Source organism: Leuciscus leuciscus, assembly GCF_965113295.1.
Source record: "Leuciscus leuciscus genome assembly, chromosome: 9".
Classification (NCBI taxonomy): Eukaryota; Metazoa; Chordata; class Actinopteri; order Cypriniformes; family Leuciscidae; genus Leuciscus; species Leuciscus leuciscus.
Genome location: NC_138733.1, coordinates 7,547,867 through 7,573,535, shown reverse-complemented (window position 1 = coordinate 7,573,535; position 25,669 = coordinate 7,547,867). Strand labels below are relative to the sequence as shown.

Sequence of the window (25,669 nt, the reverse complement as noted above, 5' to 3'; positions counted from 1 at the left end):
CTCTTATTTAGATTAAGATGAATCTTTTAGAAAATCACCACACAATTTTCAGAGATGCTGGTGGTCCATGGCGCGGCACAAGTAAAGTTTGTCTTGAGTGAATATTTAATTTCACTCGTCTTAATTCAAAGCATGATCTTCTTTTTCTACGGTAGCTATGATCTATTGAACTTATAAGATGTATAAGATCATTTATACTTTCTTGTATCTCCCGAACTATCCTTAATCAGTGTGGAAACACACAGGGTGAAACCCTTTACTGAGAATATACTATCGGTTATCTCCTCAAAATATATGTAGCAGTTTAAAATGTTAGCATTTGTTGATGCGACAGGCTGTCTGACAGTCTGTTGGCCGCATGAATAGACTTTGGGGAGAGCTGATGATATTGGCCCTGTCCCAAATGGCACACTCCGGACTTGTGGACTTCCTCAGAGTCCACACTTTGGTGACGTCATGTAGTGCAGACCTATAGGGCCCTTGGCGCGAGTCCACGAGGGCGCACTGAGAGGTATTTTTGGGACAGACTCGATTGGCACGCCGGAGATAACGGCCTGGTTGTTGTTGGAAAGGAGAAATCAAATTTTTGCGCTCCGACGTCTTATCTGCATGTCCACTACACAGCCTAATTTTACAGTTCTATATTTTGATATTATGCATATCACCTGGGCATTAGACAATAGATATATCATGCTTATTTAAATGATGTATACAGTTGTACATAATAATACATAATGTTCCATTTGAACTAAGATTACAATTTTAAAACATAATGAAAATTTGCATGCGTTTCAGATGAATTTACAGGTTTCAATATTCATACTATGTTTACATATGACTCAGTAAAGCCCTGACATTCGGTTCTATTTATTTAATGAATCATAATGCGATCGTATTATTAAACGCGCTATTATTATGTTTGAGACATCAACCACTGGTCGATGACCATAATGTTTGTATAAACTGTAGGTAACAACTGGTAAAATGTACATTTAGGTAATAAAAACAGTAATATTTTCTTCTCAGCCATGTCAACAATTATCCGTGAGCGAAATCTCCTCCCATCCGTTGTCTGATTGGCCTTTCGCAAGGATTCCTGGGTAGGTAAAGTGCGTGGAGCCTGCTTCTATGCGGGCTTCGTGGAAGACCGCTTCAAGGGTACAAAGGGGGCGCTGCTGAGCACACTTCAGAGCGGTAAAATGCTGAATGGGACGGCCTACGGACTCGTAGACTCAGCGAGCACGCGCAATTCAAGTCCACGAGACCGAAAGTCCGCATGAAGTGCGCCATTTGGGACAGGGCCATTATAGCAGGAAGCATGCCCTTTGACCTCCTTGATTTTGGAGGCTTTTTTTTTTGGTTAAAGACCCTATAAGTTAGTCCTTAAAGAAGGCGTTCGATACAGTAGATCATCGAGCCCTTCTGTCTAAACTGACTCACTTCAACTTTGCAGAAGATGCACTAGCTTGGTTTCAATCTTACTTGTCCAACAGAAGACAATCTGTGAGTGTTGGTGGCACTATGTCGTCTTACCTTGAATGTCCAGCAGGGGTCCCACAAGGCTCTATTTTGGGACCAGTATTGTTCTCTGTATATGATTTGCCAAACGTTTGTCAAAAAGTCCATTTCCAAATCTATGCTGATGATGCGGTTATTTTTACACCTGCTAAAAGCACACAGGAAGCATCATCCATCCTTACATCAGCACTGGAGAATATACAGCATTGGCTGCTTAAATCTTGCCTATTATTGAACAAAAAGAAAACTGTTGCTATAATTTTCACAAAAAAATCCATAAAACTGGCACGGTCCAATGTGTTCCTGGAGGGAGTGGAACTTGACATTGTAGAAGAGTTCAAGTACCTCGGGGTCACACTGGACCCAACACTTTCATTCAAAAAACACATCAAACTTACAGCGAACAGAATCAAATTCAGTTTACATAACTTTAAACAAATCAGACCATCAATGACAATTACTTCTGCTAAAATGTTCCTACATTCAATGATATTTTCACATATAGATTACTGCATCACAACCTGGTCACTCACTGGAAATACAATTTTAAAACCCATAGAAATGTTATTCAAAAAATCTATAAAAATACTTGATCAAAATCCTCTGTCATTCCATCAGTGTAATATTTTGGGAAAATACAATATGCTCAATTTTGAAAATTGTATTCATTTTAAAAATAGCTGTTTCATTTATAAAGTTTTTCACGGACTGGCCCCACCTTCACTTTCTACATACATTAAACCAAGGTCAGAAAGAGGTTTTTGCACCAGAGCCTCATTTAGAGGAGACATAGAGATCCCGCACAGAAAAACTACCTTTGGACAAACTGTTCTGTCTATCAGAGGAGGTCAGTTTTGGAACAGCCTCCCAACAATCATTAGAGAATGTCCCACTTACTGCACAAAAGCACCTTAAACAGCTTCTTAAAAGTTCCCAGTTATGTCCTCATTTTGACTAATTTTATTGATGTAATGTAATCTGACTGAATGTGTGCTAATGTGTTTTTTGCTTGATACTGTATATTGTCATATTCTTTTGTGTTGCATTATCTTTTATGTTGTTGTCTTCCTGCCTCAGGACTACAAGTGAAAATTAGCATTTATGCTATAACCTGGCTCATTTACAGTCTGTACAGAAATGTTAGATTGTTCATGAATGTGCACTGTCCCGAATGAATAAAAAAATAAAAATAAATAAAGTATTTTTACTTTTTTTTTAGAATATAATATCACTCTTTAATATAATATATTATAATATATAGTATCACTTTTTTTAATATCACTCAATATGACTATTAAATACTATGATAATGCCGTGAATGAGTCCTGCCTGTCGCAACATTACCTTATCTGCCTTCCCTTATAAAATAACCTAACATAGTAAAATCTAAATATCGTTCCCAATCCCATCAAAAGTATTTTTTAGCATAAAACATGTTCAAGATTAGCGAACAGGCTGTGTCGATGCAAAGTCAATGGAGACGGATGGATTGTTTCCCCCCCCGGTGGGCGTGGTCTTCAGATTATGATATGTGTCACTCTGTCTCTATGCTTTGTCTGTCTCTATGGCTTTGGCGGGACCTTGATATCGCGGCTCCACTTCACGCTCACTACTGCGCAGACTCTGAGACTTCGGCGGCCTCTGAGTTTACAAGAAGAGATTCAAAATTCACTGTTTAAATCCTTTTTGATCACTGCTGAGCACCGTAGGCCTATGTAAGATGTACACTTTTATTACTGTTCAGGTGTGTGATGGATGTCTGAGGCTGGGATCGAACTCTGGTCTTCTAGTCCAGTGTTTCTTAACCTTTTTTTCAGTCACAGCATTATTTGAAAATGTAAAAAAATACACAAACACTAATACCAACACTCTTCAAAATATCTTCTTTTGTGTTCAACAGAAGAAAGAAACCCATACAGGTTTGGAACAACTTGAGTGTGAGTAAATGATGATTTTCATTTTTGGGTGAACTATCCCTTTAATACTACTGTTTTCATTTGGAGTGGACTGTTTATTGTAGTCTGCTTTTTGGTTTATTGGTGAGTGTTTCTACTGTTTTCTCTTTTTACAAATGTGCAATTTACTTGATTTATAAAATGTCCTGTTTAATGCCTTACTGTATGTATTCATATGCTTTTATCTGGCACAATGTAAAGGCAATAAACATTTAAATATTATTCCTGGATTTTTTCTTTGTATGTTTGTTTAAAATGGGGTCATAAAGAACATTTTCATAAATGGTTCTACAAAGAATCTTATAAAGTGACATGAAGAACTGTTATAGGCTCTTTTAAGAACTTATGAGGCGGGTTCTTGCAGTACCGAAAAAGGCTCTTTATGTCACATAAACATGGTTATTCAGTGAAAGGTTCTTTTCACTGTGAAAAAGATAAAACAAGATTAAAAAAAAAGCAGAGCCGAGATGAGATGAGAAATTCACAAGATATAATCGTAATAACCTCGTCTGATTCAGAAATGTTGCCATAGCATGTAGCTACTACACATTCAACAGTTCAACCGGCTCACCATAACTAGTTTTCAACACTTTTATTAATCATATGCATTGTGAATTGATAAGTCATGATCTCAAGAGACGCAGCCAAAAACTGATTAGGATTTGGGGGTTTGTTAAAATTTGGGATGATGGATTGGAAATAATTTTGTCCAGGATAAAGAATAAACATTATAATATTAAACATTAGAGAGTTCCAACATCTTTATCCAAGCTGAACTATAAGGTGACGCTCTTCAGCTTCATCCACAGTGGAAGAAGTACTCGGCCTCTGACTGATCACCTGAAGGAAAAGGAAGATGTTCACATTCGTACAACAGTGGAAACCTGTACATGATTAAATCTGAATAAACAATGTGCATCACTTGATCAAAGCATTCAACACTGACATATTAAATCTTACTTGTTTGGTAGTAATCGTACACTTTAATCACAGCTGGCTTGAGATTCTTCACTTGAAGAACCTGTTTCGTTTGTATCTGGTAATTCACTGAAATATTTTGTGGGATCTACAGGAGGAAACAAACTCATCAGTCCTGGACATTAAAGACATAAAGACCTAAGACAAATCATATGAATGTTGCTGTTTTCTCACCTCCTTCAAATACACAATGACACGATCATCTTTAGAATCGACCCGTTCCACAGGTTTTCTGTACATTCCCCAAAAATCTTTAAGCTGTGGGGAAAAAGTGCTGGTTAATTTCTAAAAAGAGAAACTCTAGAAATTTGTACACATTTTGAGATGAATCACTCAAACGCACCATTGATGTATCAGCTGTGAATCCAGATAAGAGTTTAATATCCACAATGACCATGTTAGTCCTTTCCTGTAGACCATCATATCTGGAAAAGAGCAAATGAAAAGGTTCTTAAATGCCTCATATAAATGTACAAATAAGAGAGAACAAAACCAGTATAATTACCAAGACATGCAGAGTTTTAATCACTCATAATGTGTCAATAATAAAAATGTTGTATCTCAAGTCAGTGTGTAGTGTTTTAACTACTGAGATACGCCATTTCAGTTTATATTGCTTTTGTGTTTATTAAGATGTTAAAAAATATTCAGAAAACATTTATTTGTTAGTTAATCTTAAGTCATTATCATGTTCTAGTCTTTTGACTTAAAGTCCTCCTGTGGTGAAAATCAAGCTTTTGATGTTGTTTTTATGTCTATGTGGTGTTTTTAATATGCTTTAATATGCTTTTGTGTAAATTCACAAGTCAACACCATTCCTGAATATTTTCTCCTTAAAACTGCAGTGAATCAAAGACCGTCTCAAAAACACGGTTTGAAATCGCTGGTGTTTCTGACGTCACAAACTACCTTGCAACCAATCAGATCAACGTGTGATCGTCAACGAGTGGATCTCTGAGCTACTGTGAGTGAGTGGAGGCGGGGCTCATTTGCATATTCATAGAACCGCGTATACTAAATGAGGCAAGGGTGTAGAGTTGCATTCAAGCCATTTTAAGGCATGAAGAATTTAAAGATGAGTTTTAAGGGATACAATTATTGACTACAGGGGGACTTTAAATACAAATTCTCTTACTTGACAGTGAAGTTCAAAATGAAATTTTGTCCCAATGTTTTGCAATCTCCCTCAATCTTAGCATCAATGCTCAATGTTTTAGCTTCAGTAGGAGTGGGAATGTTGTAGAACTGAGCCATCTGAGAGAGTCAACACAAAGAAAAACACATTCATAAATCATCTCACAGCAGAATAACCAAAATGCCAAGAGAGAAAGTGAGTGTGAGTAAATGAAGCTGAACGCACTACAGACCTGCACAGACACACAGGTAGAGCCCTTCACTTCAATGCTGTATTTGGCTGGAAGTTTCTGCAGCTGCTTCTCCTGGTACAGTAACTTGTTGTCCTGATTGACATTAAAGTGGAGAGTGTCTCCTGCTGACCGTACCGTCACTGTGCTGGAGCCGTCAGAGCTGAACACTTTGGTGGCGTACAAAGACAGAGCCTGAAGAGCCACCACTGTGTCCTGGGAAATAAATGTGTTCATTAATGCCACTTTTACTCATTCACACCAGCAATAATGTGTTTGCTTGGAGAGGTTTGAGTAACCTGTGTGGAGGAGAATCCTCCATAAGCATTCTGCTGTTTGACAAGCCAGCTAACAATCCTGTTAGCATAGCGCAGATCAGCTGTAGTGACTGAATCTGCAGTGAGAACAGCAAGCAGCACATATGAGCTGATCTCCACTGCCAGAGAATCAGAGTCATCAGCAGAGCCAGACTGAGACCAGTGGAGAGAAGAGCCTTAAGGACAAAAGACATACGCGTGACTCAAGGAGCATGATTAAAACAAAAAGGTAACACTTTAGAAAACTGTTCCATCATTAATGAATAACTACAAGAACAAAGGTACTATTATTACACGGCTCTGTGGAATACTTGATTCTGATTGGTCAATAGCACCATCCAGTGGTGTGTTATTGCTCGATAACTACCGCTGAAAACACAGGCTCATCCAGGTTACTGAAATCAGCAGCGCTATACGCTTGCTAGGAACGGGTTTTCTTCATGGAAGTTTTGCTTTTGGTGAGCTAATAAAATATTAAAACTCAGTCGAATCAATATTTTTTGTTTACAGTTATTTAAAGGGATACTTCACCTCTGGAAAGATGAATGTGTATTTAAAATGGATCATTTATGTAGTAGAAATTTGAATTTGGAGCCTTCTAGACTGAGAAAAGCCAGAAAATTTATTTTTGGCTTATGTGGATGAAAGACAACAACTCCCAGAATACACTTGCTTCGCTGCCCTACGAGGCCACTCCCAAGCCACGCCTACTGGTAAGAGCGCGCAGTTTAACAACTAGGCTAGGCTACTAGTTGACTCAAAACTTAAAAGACGCCGTTTTATTGTGAGTCTCCGTGACGAGTCTGCACGGGATTTCGAGATCGCCCAAAATGTCCGGGATTTGGCTTTTGCGTTCTACAGTCGCCATTCATTATGTTTACTGTGGCGAGCAGGACGAGGCTGAGGGGTGCGGGAGAACAGCGTGAGGCCGGTGGCGTGATTACTGATGAGCGGCACCTGTGAGACGCACCGGTCTCGTATCTCTCACGGAGGAGCGGGAATATTCTTAGCAATGCTAAAACGCACATCAACCGATCACTTTGTTTAGCGTTCATGTAAACACTACATTCAGATTCACCAATCGGAATGAATTCAGTTAGATTGAAACAAAAGGTGTGCATGTAAACAATGAATGGCGACGGCAGAAAGCAAAAGCCGAATTCCGGACATTTTGGACGATCTCGACGGCCGGACATGTCCGTGAAAAAGAGGATGGTAACCCCTACTCAGCTTTCTCCACAGAACAAAAGGCTGTTAGCTTAGCTTCCAAAAAAAGATGGCTGACACTATTTGTACATTCTGTGAGTGAGATCCCACCCTCTATGGGCGGGTTGAGAACATGCAGAACTAGCTCCTACTACTGGCTGTAGTTTCTAGCCTCAGGCCAAAACGATTTACAGCCACAAATCAAAATGACTGATTTGAGATGATTATAATTAATTTAAATTAATTATTTATGTGGTGAAATGCTGTATAATAAGTGGTTTGACTGTATACCATATCTCTTAAATGTGCTATTGAGCTAGCAATAGCTCTCAACGGGGAACCTTTCGCGTGAATCAGATCAATATTTTGAGTCTAATTATTGACTTATGTGGCAAGTAGTCGTGTAATAAGCGGGATAATGCACATTCAGCCGGTTGTTATCTCAGAATAAACCCCTTCTGGCTCTACTACTACTACTTTTTTATAACTCACAGAGGACAACAAAGAACTACTGTATACAGGTTCATAATTAAAGTATTTAGCACTTTGAGTCTATTTTCTAGTTTGTTTTGGATGAACTAGAGTGGTGGACACGAAATTTTGACGATGGGTCCTGTCTCGACTTTTTGACTCGTTTAGAATCGCCTTTGACTGCTTCAGAGTGGCTGGCTACGGGCATGCACAAACATGTCCTTAAAACAACCCTTAACGTTCGTTTTCAAAACTGTGCAACTCACCGAGTGGTTAATGGTGTTCGTTGATGATTAAAAACAAATATATCGGCGCAATGTATGATTTCAATCCGTGTTATTTGCTATAGTGGAACAATTTTTTCAGATACCTCACAACCGCGTATAAACTTCCGCTCGATATTTGAGTCTGAAGCGCAGTAATATCAATGAGCAATGAGTCCTCCAACAGAAATCAATGGGATTTTACAAAATGCAAAATAAAACAGGACAGAAACTGTATTTCGCTACGCTACTTGTTTTGGAACATCAACGAACACCACTAACCACTCGGTGAGTTGCACAGTTTTGAAAACGAATGTTAAGGGTTGTTTTAAGGACATGTTTGTGCATGCCCATAGACAGCCACTCTGAAGCGGTCAAAGGCGATTCTAAACGAGTCAAAAAGTCGAGACAGGACCCATCGTCAAAATTTCTGTGTCCACCACTCTAGTTCATCCAAAACATACCAGAAAAGAGACTCAAAGTGCTAAATACCGGAATTATCCTATAATGTTAATAATCCATATTGTATAATAATAATGGTAATCCACTAGTAATTACTCAAGTGTTACTATATCCTTCTAAAGGAACTACTAATAATTTGGATCAGTATTCTAAACTGAAGATCATGGGAACACACTAGTAATGACTAGAATGTAGTTACAAGAATGTTAATAGTGTGTAACTCATTTGTTCCTGCGTAGTTATTCATTAATGATGGAACAGTTTTCTACAGTGTTACTAAAAACAATAGTACAGTCATAAAAGACAACAGAAAGTCATCAGAAACAAACCTCTTACCATCTGAAATAGCAACATCTTCCAGTTTCTTGATAAGCCGCTGTCGAGTGTCCGTGTCTCTAGCCAGACTGAAAGTGTAGGCGAGCAGGGCAGTGGTGTAAGTGTTATTGACATCCTCAATGACGGACCTCAAGCATGACAAACCTTTACTGACGACAGGATCCTGTGACAAAAAAAACACAGAGGAATAGACGCTGTGAGTGTCATTTTTCGATGAGTTTTTACACTGTAAAAGGTGTTCAGTTCCCTTCAATTTTTTTAGCAAACCCGTTGCCTTAAAATTATTAAGTAAATAATCTCAATTCTTAACTGAAAAAATTAAGTTATGTGAACTTGACAATTCCACATTACTTAATTTTTTCGATTAAACATAAGCTTAATACTTACTTAATTTTGAGGCAACATGTTTCCTCAAATTTTTTTAAGTTAAAGTTAAAATGAAAATGACCCCATGATTTACTCACCCTCAAGTTATCCTAGGTGTATATGACGAATACAATCGGAGTTATATTAATAAATTAAACAACCCGACGCTTCTGAGCTTTATAATGGCAGTGGATTGCATCATTGCATCCATCAGTTTGAAGTTCAAAAAAGCTCATCTATTCATCATAAAAGTGCTCCACAGAAGGTCTTTATTAACCCCCCAGAGCAGTGTGGAGTTCGCTTATGATGGATGGATGCACTTTTTTGATCTTCAAACTGATAGTTGCAATCTGGCAAACTGCCAATATAAAGCTCAGAAGCGTCAGAGTGTTTATTAATATAACTCAGATTGTATTCATCAGAAAGAAGAAAGTCATATACACCTAGGATAACTTGAGGGTGTGTAAATCATGGGTAATTTTCATTTTAAAGTGAACTACTCCTTTAAGTCAAATGATCACTTTTTACAGTGTACAATGTTTCCTACAGATGAACTTACTGTGACTGGAGTTCCCAGTTCAAGCAATGATGCAGTAATGTAGGCAGTCATGGTCACATCATCATTCACCCCACCCTAGAATTTATTAGAAATAAAGGATAAATAAATCAACACATTCAAACCACTGAAGGAAAGTTCATCTAGACAAACTGTGATGTTGGCTTGAGAAAGTCTGAATAAAGAAGATAGATAGATAGATAGATAGATAGATAGATAGATAGATAGATAGATAGATAGATAGATAGATAGATAGATAGATAGATAGATAGATAGATAGATAGATAGATAGATAGATAGAGAGAGAGAGAGAGAGAGAGAGATAGAGAGAAGATGACAGACCTTCATTCTGTTGTTGAACAGTGTTCCCTGTTGGATAAAACAGCCGTCTGAATCCCGTCTGCTTATTAACCAATTCTTTGCACTCTGAATAATTTTTGGATCAATAAATATGTATTTCTGTGCTTTGCCAAAGGACCTCAGCACAAAGGCAGTCAACCTGATGGTGTGGAGGATATAATAAAAAAAATGTCATCAGGTGTTTCAATGAATTCCATCCATCATAAATTTCAAAACAAGTCATTTGAACTGAGACACATTTTTAAATGTGTTTATTGGGTTAATTTTTGTAGATTACCTTGATATTAATTCTGTTTAACAATAGTAATAGTGAGAATATATTTACCATGTATTCCCATCACCATAACCAAATGTGCTGTATGATCCATCCAAATGCTTGTAGTTCATTTGTCTCTGGTATCCTGTTTAGTGTGATAATGGTTAACACTTCAACAGTTTGTTTGGGTGACTCAATGTGACATTCAGGTGTGTTGAATAATGTATAATTTGGTATCAAACGGTCTCAGTATTTTCTTGACATGATTTTGTCTCTCACCGCTCTGCAGGAAGCCTGTGGCTCTCTCTCGGATGGCCGAGGTGAGCTGCTCCGTGTTCTCCAGATACTCCAGAATGTAAATATTGGGAGAAAGAACAGCCATGTTTTGCTCTCCACAGCCGTACGGCATCCGTAATAATCCATGAAGGTTCCTCAGTGCACGACCCAATATGTCGCCTGTAAACCATACACAAATGACACTCACTACATTTTATAAGTCTAAAGCCAATCTCCTCATTTCTGCTCATGTTTGTAAATGTTACCAATGACTGAAAAAGAGGATCTGGCTGATCCCTCTATCACATCTTTAGGAAGAGTCAGAGCTACTTCCTCTGAGAGACTGTCACCTATGAACCAGACAGACAGAAACACATCAGTGATCAGCAGAGTAACGCTATAAACATTTTAACACCACCTGTGAAGTCCCAATAATAATAATATAATTACAAACAGGAATTATTGTGATTCAAGCACTTTGGAAAAAGGGAGAAAATAGCCACAATTTAAAAAATTTGGCACAGCTGAACAACTAAACTACAGTTGTCATGAAAGGCTGACAAATTTCAACTTTCTTAATTAAAATGTCCGATACATACAGTATGAGTATATTTTAGCTCCCTCTATTGGTCCTCAAATTTGGTGTGTCCTCAAAATGTCCTCTATGCAATGTGTACTTATTTTCATGAAGTTGGAGTTTGTGTTTAGAAGACAAAGAGGGTTGCAGCATTATCAGCGCTTGTACACCAAAACATCTGAAATATCTGCAGACTAACCCTTTGGACACAGTAACCAGCTGTGAGTCTCTGTCTTTTCAGTTCCTTCCGCCTGCAGCAGAAATCAATCACATCAACACATCATACATAAGCAGCATTAAGATCACGAGTAAATGATGACGTGTGCTGACCTGTACGAGCAGACTTCGTGTGACCGTGTCAATGCGTCCTCTCTCCGGGACGCTCACAATCTCATTGTCACACACAGTCTGGGACGCCTCTGCCTCTGCACTGACTGTAATATTCAAGACTCCTACAACACAAGACATACGTGAATATACAACTGAGAATTCAACACCCATTGCCCTTCAAATTGAGCAAATTGAAAATTACAAATTAAAATAAGCCCATTGTAAACACGTCCATTTCGGAAAAAACATTTTTATGCTCGCATGAGGTTGTTTTTCAGGCAATTCGAAAAAGGAATTTTTCGCAAACTACAATGGAAACAGTTTTTTCACATTTACAGGTGACCTGAACTCATTCTTCACACGATCATTCACAGTTCCTCTGTAGCCATGTTTCCATTATGATTTGCGCAAAACTTACTGATTCAGACTGGAAAACTCACCAAGAACAGAGGGAGTGAGGATCCATTTAAAGGTTTTTCTTCCATTAGCACATAGACAGGATGAATACTGATCATCTGAGGAGGCTTTGAGAGTGAAGTCTGAGGAAGGAGCTGGAGTCACTTTAACCTGTCAATCATACACACATGATTAGTGGCATATTTGATATGATTTGATTAGACTGCGTCTGAAATCTCACCATGATGCACTTGGACAGATAGTTGAAGACAGTGGCCTTCAGCTCAAAGATCTCCCCGCGGATGATGGAGTAAGGCAGAGAGAGCTCTAGGAAGAAGGGCTGGAAAACTGTCAGCTGAGCAGGAGGAGCCAGACCCAGACCTTCAGAGGACAGGCAGAAGGCCTCCGTCTCCCAAGAGGTGATGGTGTCAGGAACCGTGACAGGAACCTGAGCTGATCCAGAGTCCCTGTGGAGGAATTACAACAATAGGCATATTTGATTCTGACTCAGCCATTTTTCCTGTAATAAATGACAACATTCAGCACACAGATGATGAAAAAACTGGATTAAGAATCTGCAAAGCAAGCAAGGTATTTTCTGTCCTGTGGGCGAGAGGGGAGGAGATGATGTATTAAATATAAGTAATAAGATAAATATGATGTTAAATGTACTGATTATGCTTTAAATACCCCACTTCAGCAAGTTCCCAGAGCCACGTTTCTGGAAAGACAGTTCGAATCGTCACTGCTGGAGAACCAGGTGTTGAATCAGTTGTTTCAAATGTATCATCTACTAAATAATCTGGGTGATACTCTGGCCTTTCATGGACATAAACTGAAAAAAAAAGTGATATTTTGTAGTTTTAAGTGATATGTATGTGAAGAGTACGTCAAAATGATCTATTCTATATCCAGTCATAAGTAAATATAAAATGGAAAGCAGATCATTTTTTGAATACACATATTTTCACATACTGTATATTAAACGTTTCAGTTTAGCTGCAAAAGTGAATGTGTTAATTGTATCTTACAAAAGTTATATAGTTTTATAGATGAGTTTATCTTACCAATAGTAACACTCATTCAAAGTTCACTAACCCCCCCCATTACAGCTTGGACTGTAATAACAGTACATGTACCTGCAGGGCTCTAGAGTGCGACCAATTTGGTCGCATATGCGACCAAATTTTGTAAGTGTGCGACTAACATTTTTCCTAAGTCGCACCGGTGCACCTAACGTCCTCGCATCCGCTGCCTCTCCACGGACGTTTGTTGGCGTTTGTTCTCCTTTGACGGAACTCACACTCTTCTCTCACGCGGTGCCACAGCTCGCACGACAGCCCTGCTTAATAATGAGTGACGACGGAGGACAGAATTAAACATTCAAACGTAGCCTGGTTACACTTAAGGTCTGTTATATTAGTCTGATTTTATTTAAAATTTCGGCTTCCAAAGATTATAAAAAAATATATATTGAGGTAAACCCATTAAAAACTATCTAACTACGCGCAACTTCTTCCCTTCGCAGCATTAGGCGGTCATTTCTCCCTAAAACTCAGAATCAGAATCAGCACGATCAGTGATTGTTGTAAATGCAGTCTAGCTACTGTTGCTAAATTGCGGGACGCGTTTAATAACTGAAAGAGATATTAAAAACACAAAAATCTGCGCAAGAGATGCTGTTCGCATGGCGGCGCGCGCTCCGAAACAGACCGAGACCGGCCGAGACAAGCAAATTATACTTTCGGTTTCATGTGCAGATTGTGCGCGTCTAAACGATCAATTGTACACAAAAGCGTGTCAATTACCGGCTTTGAGATTCACTAAAACAGTTTATGTCTTAAATGGACGTAGTTATGGAAATAGTTGGGAGAAAATGGTGCATCAGTAGTAGCCTATTAGATCTGCATTCTGCACCCGGTCTTAAAGGGGCCGCAGTCTAATAAACATGCTGACGATTGCGCCATTACTGTAAATCAAACAACAAGAGAAAAATCACTCACAGCTCTTGAAAGAATAACTTCAGCTTTAATAAGCATTAATCTATTTATGATAAATTTTACAGTGTTATTTTACATTTTATTACTTTATTAGATTTCTTTTTAGACCATGCCTGAACAGTAATGTTGATAGGCCTTCCTGAAATTAAAGCACTGTGTAGGCCTATATAAAGTGTATCTTTGTTTAATTGTTTATCTTTTGTTTATCTATTGTTTATCTTTGTTTGTTATATATAAAACAAAAAGAACCATAAGAATACAGTTAAAGTACTGTATCGATAAGCAGTATCGGTAAGAGTAGGAATACCGTTAATAATTGTGCTTCAAAAAATAAATAAAAGTTTTTACCTACACCTTCTTGTTTAAATTCATTTACATAATATATATGAATGTGTATAGAGCGTAATAAAAAGGTGACCTTAAAATTGTGGCGTTAAAGGTGATACAGCCGAGGAAAAATTTGGGTGCACCCAAATTTTGTGCTGGTGCACCTAAATAAAAAAGTTAGGCGCACCAGTGCAACCAAGGCAAAAAGTTAGTCTGGAGCCCTGACCTACCTATTATACACTCATGGAGTCGCACATAAAAATTTGATGCCATCTTCAATCCCACTTTCTTCCACATGGTGTAGTACTCCTGAAAAGGAGTATATGGATTAAAGAAAAATGAAATAAAAGAGAGCGCTGCAGTGATGGCTTATTTGTTGGTGTATTCACTCAGAATGAATGATAAGAGAATATGCATATAACTAAAGCACAAAACATTACATTCTCAACATGTATATCACTTTTTTCACAGTAATGACTCGTTGTAGAAATAAGTGACTTTAAACATTCCATCACACTAGAAGGAATAAGAAAAATATGATCAACAAGCTATTTAACACTCTCTCTGTACAGTTCTCATAGCCTGGTTAAAACCAGACCATTCTCAGTAGTAACTGAGTTATGGTCTGGCAAAGCTTCATTAATAACTCATTTCCAAAGGGGCGTCACCAACGGACGTCACTCAAATGCCTCTGGGCGCAATTGGATAGACCTAAAACCAATCAGAGCGATCGTCATCGTGTAAAGCCATATGCTGCGTCCCAATTCGCCTAAGTTACACTACGCCATAAAAGTACTCTTTTTGTGAAGAAAAGGTATTTACTTTTGAATGTGTAGCAAAAAAGTAGGCAAGCTTTGGGACATACTACTTCGTCATCTTTATCGGACGGATCTGTCGCGTGCATCGTCACTTAAACTGCCCTGTCAATCATCTTGTCACAGTTAAAATCCTCTATTAAATCTAATTTAATTTCCTACCGTTTCGGAGAGAAACGTTCATCTGCCAGTGGGTCTTTCATGGAGACTGTCCTAATGTGTTTGCAATTTGAATATAATAATGCATTTAAAAGTTGAGTGCGCTTCACCAAAGGACGTCGCTCAAATGCCTCTGGGCGCAATTGGATAGACCTAAAACCAATCAGAGCGATCGTCATTGTGTAAAGCCCGCCTCAACGTTTCTGACTGGTGCCGCGATTTCGACGGATTAGAAATGGGCTTGAATGAGCTCTTTGCCAGACTACTTGCAGAGCAAATCTAAATTTGCCAGAAGTTGTCTGGGTTTTCCCAGGCTACAGTTCTCATGCTCTAGCCCCAAAATGACTTGTTTACAGCTGGTAGTAACACTATAATCTCATGCTTTTTACAAACAAAATAAAACTGAAACAACATCATGTACTCTCATACACTCAAATAACATTGACATAATGACCATTTATAATGAATAGCGGGCTATCGCGCTAATCGCGAAACACTCATGCTAACCATGTGCTCAGGCATACTAAACTCATGACACACTATTGATATAGTAAAAAACAACTATTTTAAACACACACAACTCATCAGTATTGCATTAACAATGTTTATACTCAAAACCGAAGTGTGTTAGTTACCTGAAAAGGAGTATAAGGATTAAAGAAAAATAATTTGTCAGTATTACAGTTATTTGGGGGGAAATTTTTATCATTTTATTGCAAGCTGATTTAAGGTGTGCCCCTAAATTTTCTTCTACAGCGCTCCTAGTAAATAAAGTTAGGCCCTGTCCCAAATGGAACCATAGACAGTAATATAAACTGGACACTTCCTGATGGCTGAGCATACTGCGCAAACTCAAACTGAGCTTGACGACGTAGATGTGACGTGAGCAGCCTGTCTGACAGTTGTAAGTCTTCTAGTAGCTGTGCCAAGAGAAATCTAATTCCCTTCCGAATCTTGCAGAGACGGAGAGTGTGAGAAGGAGCTGTCCGTGAGCTAGGAGCAGGAGCAACTTTATGACTCTCTATGGGCTTCTCCCTTGACTTTATGCCTCCACGTCCCCCCGATTGACTGCGAGCTTCTCCTCCTGTCTATATGGTAATTTCCAGAGAGTCGCGTGGTTATGACACAATCATTAGCCTGTTTTTACAAAAACTGCTTCTATGGGGCCATAACGTAAGATATAAGGTAATGGAGCCTTTTATACATTGTCGTGTTTCTTTAGAAATAAACAATGGACAAATGAAGTCTTTAAACGCCTCAGATGTAAAGTTATTCACTGTCAAAGTGACGCCAAAATGAATGGGAGTCAATGGAATGCTAACAGCAGGTGATGGCTTGTTAGCCAATGGCGGCCCCCGGGGCGCTCGATTACCCCCCTGAATGGAAAAAGCACTAAGCACTTGCGGTCTTCCTCTGAGTCCACACTTTCGTGACGTAATGCCACTTTGACTGTCGGGAAGAAGTCTGCTGCGGTGCCCGCATCAGCGTGGGCTCGGCAAAAGTGCGCGTTAAGGGCACAAATCGACCACATGGGGGCGCTCGCGAGCACCCTTCTGAGATCTAAAAATGACAAATGGGACACACTGCAGTCTCACTGCAGTCTCACACTGCAGTTCAATCCACAAGACCGAAAGTGGACATGAAGTGTGCCATTTGGGACAGGGCCTTTGTTGGTGTATTTACTCTCAGAATGAAGCGCATCACGGCCGCGCTCGCGCCACCCACTGAAGTGTGCGATGACGTAATCACGCTGGTATGCCAAGCGAAAATAATTAATTTAATAAATGCACATAACACTCTTTTTAAACATAAAGCACAAATAAGAAATCGAACAGTATTTAAAAGTATTAGGAAAAATAACATTTTACTATATTATAAAGGAATTGAAGAAATTGTACGAACAAAAACAGCTTGTACTCACTATATTCACTATACACTATACTCACTAAAGTATTAGGAAAAATAACATTTTACTATATTATAAAGGAATTGAAGAAATTGTACGAACAAAAACAGCTTGTACTCACTATATTACAATGGCAATGATAAACCACAATAAAAGTCATGAAAATACAAATTACTTTCAAATTTCAGTATAATCATGAAGGCTTTTTATGCATTTACTTACACATGTGCAGTATATACTCTCCCAATCATTATCTACTGCACTGCCACACATATAATCCAACTGTTACCTTTAAGGATTCATAAGCGATTGAGTATTCCCACAAACGCATATTCAGACACTCCTCAACTTCAACAGTCTCAGGGTAATTTGACTCCAATTGCACTGGCAGCAGGCTGAAGATCTGTGACGGGATCATGTTCACACACTATCAGTATGATTTCTAAATAATACATGTATTTCCAACAAAACTTTATTTCCAATTTGGTGAGAAAGAATTAAGATTAATGCAAAATTTTCCTGAGATCAAAATGTCAGCTGATGGATCATAGCAGCAATAAGTAAAGTCAGTTATCATTAGATTGACACTGTAGATTCCCACTATGAAGACACATTTAATCAACACTGAATCTTAAAGCATCTAGACCTTGTCAGTATCCAGACGTTCTCCTGACTTCAGGATCAGGACGCTCTGATCTACAGCACTGAGGCCACACAGTGAACCAGGCTGAGCTGAGAGCTGGAGAGTGTTTTTCTCACCGGGAACTGCTTTAGCAGGAGAAAACTGCAGAGATACCTGTGGCATACAGGGAATAGGATTTATTTTAGAAATGAGTCAGTAATACAGTTAAAAGAGGCTCATTTCTAAAGCTACAATGCACACCTTGTTTTTGAAACACTTTTCAATGTTGAAATCTTTGCTACTGGCCACAACCTTTTCACTGGGCGGAAAAACACTGTACGCCAGAATCTGCATTACAGGAGCCAGATCTGCACTAATAGACAGTTTGAACGACATTGAGCCCCTTGCTCCATCAGAAATCTTCACTTCAACCTTCTCATATCCATGATGAACAATCACTCCTCTGGACAAGACCTGAAACAAACAGATGACACTCTGATAACAAACTGACTAGTGCAGCCAAATAATACTGTTAAACAAAACCATCTCTGTGATAATGTACATACTGCACATGTTCTCACCATATAGACGATGTCAGTTTTGAAGTTTTTAATTGTCTCTCCAACAAAATAATACTTGATGGTTACTGTAAACTCAGAGTCACACTTTAATGGTTGTTCAGTATTCTCTATAATCAATTCACTTCGTGTTGGGGTGTATGGAGAGGCAGGTTGGAAGAGCTTGACTGTATTTTTATCGGCAACGATGTAAGGCGTGTCGTCGTGTCCAAAACCACGGACCTCTTGATAGACACTTGCCTAGATTACAAAAAATCTGAAATAACTCATGTAACTAAACTCTTCATGCAATACAAAAGAAAACTAAGTGAACACAAAATATCTTACTATTAGATCAATATCACTTTTAGAATGATTGGATGTATTAAGAGAGAAGTTGGCCAGTCCATCGCTGTCTGTAGTTAGATTTAGGAGCAGTTTTGTGGACCAAGTGTGACCTTCCATAAGATAAACCTTTTTGTTTTGAATTGGTGCACCTTTGAAATTTGAGAGTTTTATCTGTTGAAAATAAGATTTTGAAGGAATCAATTAAGGAATAATTCCGTACATATCAATGATGTTAAACTGAGACAAATGGATTTTAGACTTACTTTTCCTTCAATAACTGATCCGTGTTCATAAGTTTTGGGCAGGTCAGTAAATGTGACTTTACCAATTTCATAAGTGAGAGATACAGATTCAGATTTTGTCATGGTGATCTCTGTAAATAGTCAAAACACCTACATAAATATTTAAAATGAGAAATACAAGAAATGTAGGTAACAGAGATCTGACCAAATTGAACAGCTCACCTGTTCCTTCTTCTGTAACCATTGCCTCAATATGAAGAGAATTATGCATCACACGCTGTGGAAATAGGTACCTACGATCTTCTACCAGTGTGACGTTAAAAAAGACTGATGCATCTAAGGTATGGATGGCACAGCCTGTCTTTTTTATCTAATTATAATGAATGAACACAAAAATAACTATTAACAGAAGAGTGGTTTAATGAGATAAATGTATTAAAGATAATGTACTGTGTTTCAACTCACATACCTCAATGGTGTCCTCTAAACACCCTGAATTTGTGTAATAGGAAACGTGGAGCCGTAACTTACGGCACACTTTCACCCATGATCTACCAGGTACAGACTGTCCATAAGTGTATCTGTGAAAAAGGTACAAGCAACTGATCTACAGCCCAGGGTTAAGTTAAGAAACTAATATATTAGGATGGGTTAAAGTAAGAAACTGACCCAAGAGTTAAAAAATAATAATAAATACAATTAAAGGGATAGTTCACTTTGAAATTAATTTTTGATATGTTTTAGCTTACCTCAAGGGCATCCAAGATGTAGGTGTCTTTGTTTCCGCAGTAGTTTCAATTTTGATATTTTTAGGTCAAACCGTTCTTGTCTGTCAGTCATATAATGATTAGGGGTGTAACGATATTCAAACCGAACCGAAAAACCGCGATACAACAGCCACGGTTCGAACCGCGATACTCTCATGTCGAACCGAACGCGCCCCGCCCCCTGCTGCCCAACTCTCACTTCACTTTGTCACAAAACTATTTTTTTCTTCCTTGACATTTGATTAAATAGTAATTAATGAGTACAGTTTTAACAACTAATAAGAGCTGTAGTTTTACTAAATATTATAATATTATTTACTAAATAAAGTGCATGTCACGTGATTTGGGTGATCGATCACGCTCGAGAGTTTACATACGCACTTCAGGATGGCAACTCCGCGGCATATTGAGATTGAAGACCCTCCGGTCACAACCACTGACTGATACAGCAGCAACAGCAGCAGTGCTGATCACGACACTTGAGAATGATCACCGACACCTGTCATCATCCAATATGATGACATATCACAGCTTTTTTTAATCATTGTTTTGAGACATTGATTTGCGAACATAATCCTCTCCGTCTGGTCGCTTCCTCTTCAAGCCGGACTCGTCTCGCGCTAACGGTAATTCCCTTTCACTGTCCACGTTTTGATTTCGGCAAATTTTGGCGAATGCAAACAACGTGATTATTGTTCATGAGTCCAACATCCAGCCACGCAAGAAAACATGTAATCTACCTGAGGGAATAATATGCTCAAAAAACATTTCTGATTATTATTAATGTTTAAAACTGTTTTGTTTTTTTCCCCCCAGGATTCTTTGATGAATGTAAAGATCATAAGATATTTATTTGAAATAGAAAGCTTGTGTAACACTATAAATGTACTGTCACTTTTGATTAATGTAATGCATCCTTTCTGAATAAAAGTAGGCAATTACTTTAATTTCTTTCCCAAAAAAATAATCTTACTAACCTCAAACTTTTGAACTAGGCCTATGTATAATGTTAAAAAAGCTTTCTATTTCAGATAAATGCTGTTATTTTGAATGGTGGTTTGTTTGTAATGTGACATTTTTTTTGTATGACATTAAAAATATTTTTAGAATTAAATTGTACATAAATAGGTTAAGCAATACAAATGTGTTTGTCTGATAACCTTTTAAACATATACTTAACTACAGTCTGCAGACACTGAAATGATGTACATTGTGCGACACAGTAAATATTTTGAGTGTCCCTCATTTTCCTATAAAGAACCACGATTGTCCCGCATTTTACTTTTCTGAAGTTGGCAACCCTACTCAGGTGTGCAGTTTATTTCTGACTAGTCAGTGGAGACATTTATTTCATTTTAGTTAACTCAGGTGTGCTAACTGCTCTAAAGAAAACGTGAAGCCAATGTATAAAATTAATAAAGATAAAGTTAATAAGTTAAATTATTGTTGTTGTTGTTTTTATTAAGTTAAAAGTGAATCTAGTGTTATTATTGCTGGTGGTGCCCTGCCATGAACCCTGCCCCCACAGCAAACAGAACCGAACCGAACCGAACCGTGGCTCCAAAACCGTGATATGAACCGAACCGTGGCATTGGTGTATCGTTACACCCCTAATAATGATAGTCACTGTCTCAAAACACAAGCACAGAGTCCAAATTAAAACAATTCCCCATCGTCCAAATGAAACAATTCCCCATCATAAGTACACATTGATGGCCTAAGACACGAAACGAGCGGTTTGTGTGAGAAAACGAACAGTATTTATATCGTTTTTACCTCTTGTAACCACAGCCACGTCCAAGTGATCTGAGGGCGCGGGCGCTTCGGTCTGCGCAAGCGCCGGAAGTGATCTCTCGTGCCTGTACGTCACTCATTGTTTACACAGAGATTTCGGAAGTGTTACCTTTCACTGTGAAGATCTAAACCTATTTAGATATACAGGAAATCGCAATGGAAGACGATTTCGATATATCAACAGACAACGTTGAATTTTTTTCACAACCAGATTTATTTGAACCAGAATACATGGAGCAAGAACTCTATGGAGCGATGGAGGAAGCATCCGCTGCAGCAGCAGCACGTCTTCAAGCCTCAGAGAGACAGAGATCTCTTCAAAATTGGTGGTGTTCTTGTAGCAAGTGTTGTGAGATGCCAACAGAAGTGGAGAGCATATGTTGTCAGCTTTACAAATAGAAAGGACACATACAAAGACGTTGTTCACATACCTCCGTTGGATGCGAAAACATCATAGGCACAGCTGATGATGTCAGTACTAAGCGATCCACTCCTTGGTTTATAAAATCATCAGGGGAAAAATTATCGCTGCAGACCCTCCTCAACTTTAGTAAGTTTATGGGTGTGTTGATATCCAGCCGAAGAGCGATCAACCATAACATCAAGAGAGAAGGCTCATAAATTGGGAATTCGTGAAAACACCATTCCCGGATGAGTTCGCGCGAGCATACGTAATTGTTTTCTTTTACGACGGTTGAAACATCCCGGATAAGCGCAAATTAGTACCATTTCTATTAGCCGTCTTACCTACAATCTCTGTTCTGTGTAAACAATGAGTGACGTACAGGCGCGAGAGATCACTTCCGGCGCTTGCGCAGACCGAAGCGCCCGCGCCCTCAGATCACTTGGACGTGGCTGTGGTTACAAGAGGTAAAAACGATACTGTTCGTTTTCTCACACAAACCGCTCGTTTCGTGTCTTAGGCCATCAATGTGTACTTATGATGGGGAATTGTTTCATTTGGACGATGGGGAATTGTTTTAATTTGGACTCTGTGCTTGTGTTTTGAGACAGTGACCATCGACCTGCATTATATGACTGACAGACAAGAACGGTTTGACCTAAAAATATCAAAATTTAAACTACTGCGGAAACAAAGACACCTACATCTTGGATACCCTTGAGGTAAGCTAAAACATATCAAAAATTAATATCAAAGTGAACTATCCCTTTAACAATTAAATGAAAGTGTGAATGGAAGAGTACGTTGCTTTTTTTAATGCAGGAAAAAAAAAGAAACCACTCACTTTCCGCAAACCTCAATTATCAGTTTCTCTTCTTCAACACTTAATTTATTTGGGCTTTTTACAGTAACTTCAAACTTAGGCAAAACTAGAAGTCAGAAGGCAGAAATCAGAGTTATTAGTACTCAATTTATATATAAAAAATTTAAATATAAACATATTATTGAAACTCTTCCCATGCAAAACTACAAATTGTCTGTTCCCTTTCAAGAGAACTCGTGCTGCGTCATAAGTTACGACACTATGGGAACACCTCTGCGTGATTGAGTCTTGAAGCACGTGTGAAATCAGTCCAATAGGCCTATGTCACGGAAAAATTGAAGACCGGAAGTACGTCTTTTAGTAGGGATACGGCTCTTCCGGTTAGCTTTTTACAATGGCGGAGTCCGATAGATACCGCTGGACCAAATCTCTCCGCAACCTGCCTGAAGTCACATATGACGATGTGGTTCGGATGGTAAATTAAAACTCTCAAGTGGAAAAGCGTGAAAGCTGAGGTATGGCTGTCTACGTCCTGACGCAGAGCAACCCGATGCACTACAACAACAGCGGCGGGCCGTTAGTTCGCCAGTAAGGTAAACGTTTCTATGGTAACAGCGAGTTGGACCAATCAGCAGACGTTGCTGCTACGCTTAGGATTGTGGGTAGTGTAGATTTTTTTCATTTTTTTCATAAAACATGTTTTTCTTAAAACAAGGTTGATTTCATACGAACTTATAGCTTCTACAGGAGCAAAAACCTTCGTTTCACTACCTCATAGCTCGTGGTCAGTCTACCTCGGATGGTTTAGACCAGAGATGTATAGTAACGAAGTAGAACTACTTCACTACTGTACTTAAGTACTAAAATGCTGTATCTGTACTTTACTTGAGTATTCTTTTTTTCTCCTACTTCCACTTTTACTTCAGTACATATTTTCGATGAGTTTAATACTTTTACTCCGATACATTTTTTATGTGCTGCATCGTTACTCGTTACAAATTTTTTTTTTTTACAAATCATTCCAAATATCACTGCCAGAGCGGTAGATGGTTCTGTCACCAGGTTTGATGAAGCTGGCCCAGCGATCAAGAAGACCGCGCGCGCTCCCGTTCTGCCTTTAGCTCTGCTGCCTGCCTTCATTGAGAACACTTGAGCTTTAATTTGTTTCGAGATGGAAGAACCAGAAACACCACCTTCAACTTCGAGTGATCATGGCGGTGAGGGTGAGGAAGGAGAACAGAGTCCATGTTTTGATTTGTCGGAGTGAAAGACAATTCATGAATATAGAATGAAGTGCGTAACTGTTAGCCGTCATGAGGACGCCGACGCACTGAACCGTTTTTTGTTTAAATAGTTTAAAGTTACTATTAGATGTAATGTTATTACCTTGACAAACTATACATCATTAAAATGATATAAGACTCAAGTTTCAGTATTTGAGCACTATTTTTATACCGAGAAACTTATAGGGACAGTTATGTCTTAATTTGTGTCATGAGTTATGTAATAGAAAAAATAGTCGATACCTTTAATATGAATTATAAGCGTCAGCCGCTCCCATTCAGAAAAAAAAAAACTCCTGTGCTGTCATCATGACAGCGCTTGACAAAACAACGTCCCTCAGGGCTTTTACCTTAAAAATTTGCAGATTTTGACAAATATTGATAGATTTCATAGGTTTAAGTCAGATTTCTATAGAGAGGAATAATATTTATTAAGATTATAACCAAAATGGACTGATGTAATCATTGAGCGCCGCTAATGTACTGTGTTTTCAGTCCATACTGGCAGCCTGAGGGCGCTCTATGTAGATTTAGTACATGGAACACATGAAGAAAAGCCATTCCAGGAACTCCCTGACATAAACAAAGCTTCCAGAGATCGCTGTTACATGCTGATAAATACCCAATAAGCTGTGGAGAAAAAAGGCACAAGCAGGGAAGAGAAGATATGGATGCTTTAAAGGGGGAAGAGACATTTTTGATCTGTTTTTGTTTACAAAGAGTTAAGCTCAGTGTTTTAAGGTGTTCTTGTACATTCCTGTCCTTGTACTGCTACTTCAGCAAAATTAATTGTGAGTGTCCTAAACATTTGAAATAATATAAACAAAATGATGTTCAAACTTTTGACTATTTTCTTTAATAACTTCATAACACAATACTTGTATTTTTACTTTCAGTACTTGAGTAGTACATTTTTAAATGAACTACTTGCAATACTTAAGTACAAAAAATGTTGAATACTTTAGTACTTCTACTTAAGTGTTGTGCTTAAAGAACACTTCAACTTCTACTCAAGTAACTTTTTTAATAGAGCACTTGTACTTTTACTCAAGTCTGGGTCTCTAGTACTTTATACATCTCTGGTTTAGACATTATGGCTGATAATCTAAATCCTTATCGAGAAATACTGTTGACCGGAAGTTCTGAATCCCTGCTCCGCGTTCCGGAAGCAGGAAGTGTGACATAGGCCTATGGTGTGGCAGAACGTCATAGGTGGGTGACGTCACGACCTGGAAGGTATAAAGCACCCCTGAACCAAACAATGTCAGCTTCTGTTTCTTCAGAAAGCGGTCTGTGTTACTCCATCTGTCATATTTGGGGTTGTGTGCCTATATATCAATATATATCTCCTCTCTCAGGATCAGGAAGCACGCTCTGCGGTTTCTTCCGCCCTGAGTGAGGGCCCGGTGCTTCAGTTCTCTACCTCTGAGGAGGTTGGTGTACTGAGAGTCGATTTAACGTGCTGATAATGGTATATAGGCCTAGGCTAACTGTCTTAATTTATTTTGCTAATATTTCTCTTGTGGCCCATAAGTAGTGAAACAATTAGAGAGAAGAATTTCGTTTTAATCAAGTTGTTTTTTAAATGAGGAGTAAGCTAATCTAACTAATCTTTTATTTTCCTCGCAGCTCTTTG

The 25,669-nt window shown here is 38.5% G+C and overlaps 1 protein-coding gene and 1 long non-coding RNA gene across 4 annotated transcripts in view; one reads left to right on the top strand and one right to left on the bottom strand.

Moving 5' to 3' along the window:
• Positions 1-3,953: 3,953 nt before the first annotated feature.
• LOC309506211 (alpha-2-macroglobulin-like) overlaps positions 3,954-25,669 on the bottom strand; it is a 55,181-nt gene continuing 33,465 nt past the window's right edge. Inside the window, exons 7-34 of one of the 3 annotated variants that reach the window (XM_082179911.1) lie at positions 22,772-22,856; positions 19,433-19,544; positions 19,186-19,333; positions 18,985-19,094; positions 18,722-18,892; positions 18,398-18,634; positions 18,078-18,290; positions 17,841-17,990; positions 17,484-17,597; positions 14,545-14,623; positions 12,678-12,822; positions 12,229-12,454; positions 12,032-12,158; positions 11,592-11,713; positions 11,461-11,512; positions 10,951-11,034; positions 10,688-10,864; positions 10,478-10,553; positions 10,135-10,291; positions 9,796-9,870; positions 8,871-9,033; positions 6,115-6,308; positions 5,819-6,031; positions 5,587-5,705; positions 4,795-4,876; positions 4,626-4,709; positions 4,434-4,539; positions 3,954-4,313 (exon numbers count right to left, since the gene is read on the bottom strand). In XM_082179911.1, coding sequence (XP_082036037.1) covers positions 4,273-4,313; positions 4,434-4,539; positions 4,626-4,709; positions 4,795-4,876; positions 5,587-5,705; positions 5,819-6,031; positions 6,115-6,308; positions 8,871-9,033; positions 9,796-9,870; positions 10,135-10,291; positions 10,478-10,553; positions 10,688-10,864; positions 10,951-11,034; positions 11,461-11,512; positions 11,592-11,713; positions 12,032-12,158; positions 12,229-12,454; positions 12,678-12,822; positions 14,545-14,623; positions 17,484-17,597; positions 17,841-17,990; positions 18,078-18,290; positions 18,398-18,634; positions 18,722-18,892; positions 18,985-19,094; positions 19,186-19,333; positions 19,433-19,544; positions 22,772-22,856 — 3,662 coding nt within the window. In that variant the 3' untranslated portion in view covers positions 3,954-4,272. The remainder of the gene's footprint in view (positions 4,314-4,433; positions 4,540-4,625; positions 4,710-4,794; positions 4,877-5,586; positions 5,706-5,818; positions 6,032-6,114; positions 6,309-8,870; positions 9,034-9,795; positions 9,871-10,134; positions 10,292-10,477; positions 10,554-10,687; positions 10,865-10,950; positions 11,035-11,460; positions 11,513-11,591; positions 11,714-12,031; positions 12,159-12,228; positions 12,455-12,677; positions 12,823-14,544; positions 14,624-17,483; positions 17,598-17,840; positions 17,991-18,077; positions 18,291-18,397; positions 18,635-18,721; positions 18,893-18,984; positions 19,095-19,185; positions 19,334-19,432; positions 19,545-22,771; positions 22,857-25,669) is intronic. The other 2 variants (XM_082179912.1, XM_082179913.1) reach the window with 2 other exon arrangements.
• Positions 6,336-8,346, top strand: LOC309506543. The gene is made up of 2 exons (XR_014208853.1): positions 6,336-7,174; positions 7,205-8,346. It is a non-coding gene; the product is annotated as an uncharacterized lncRNA (long non-coding RNA).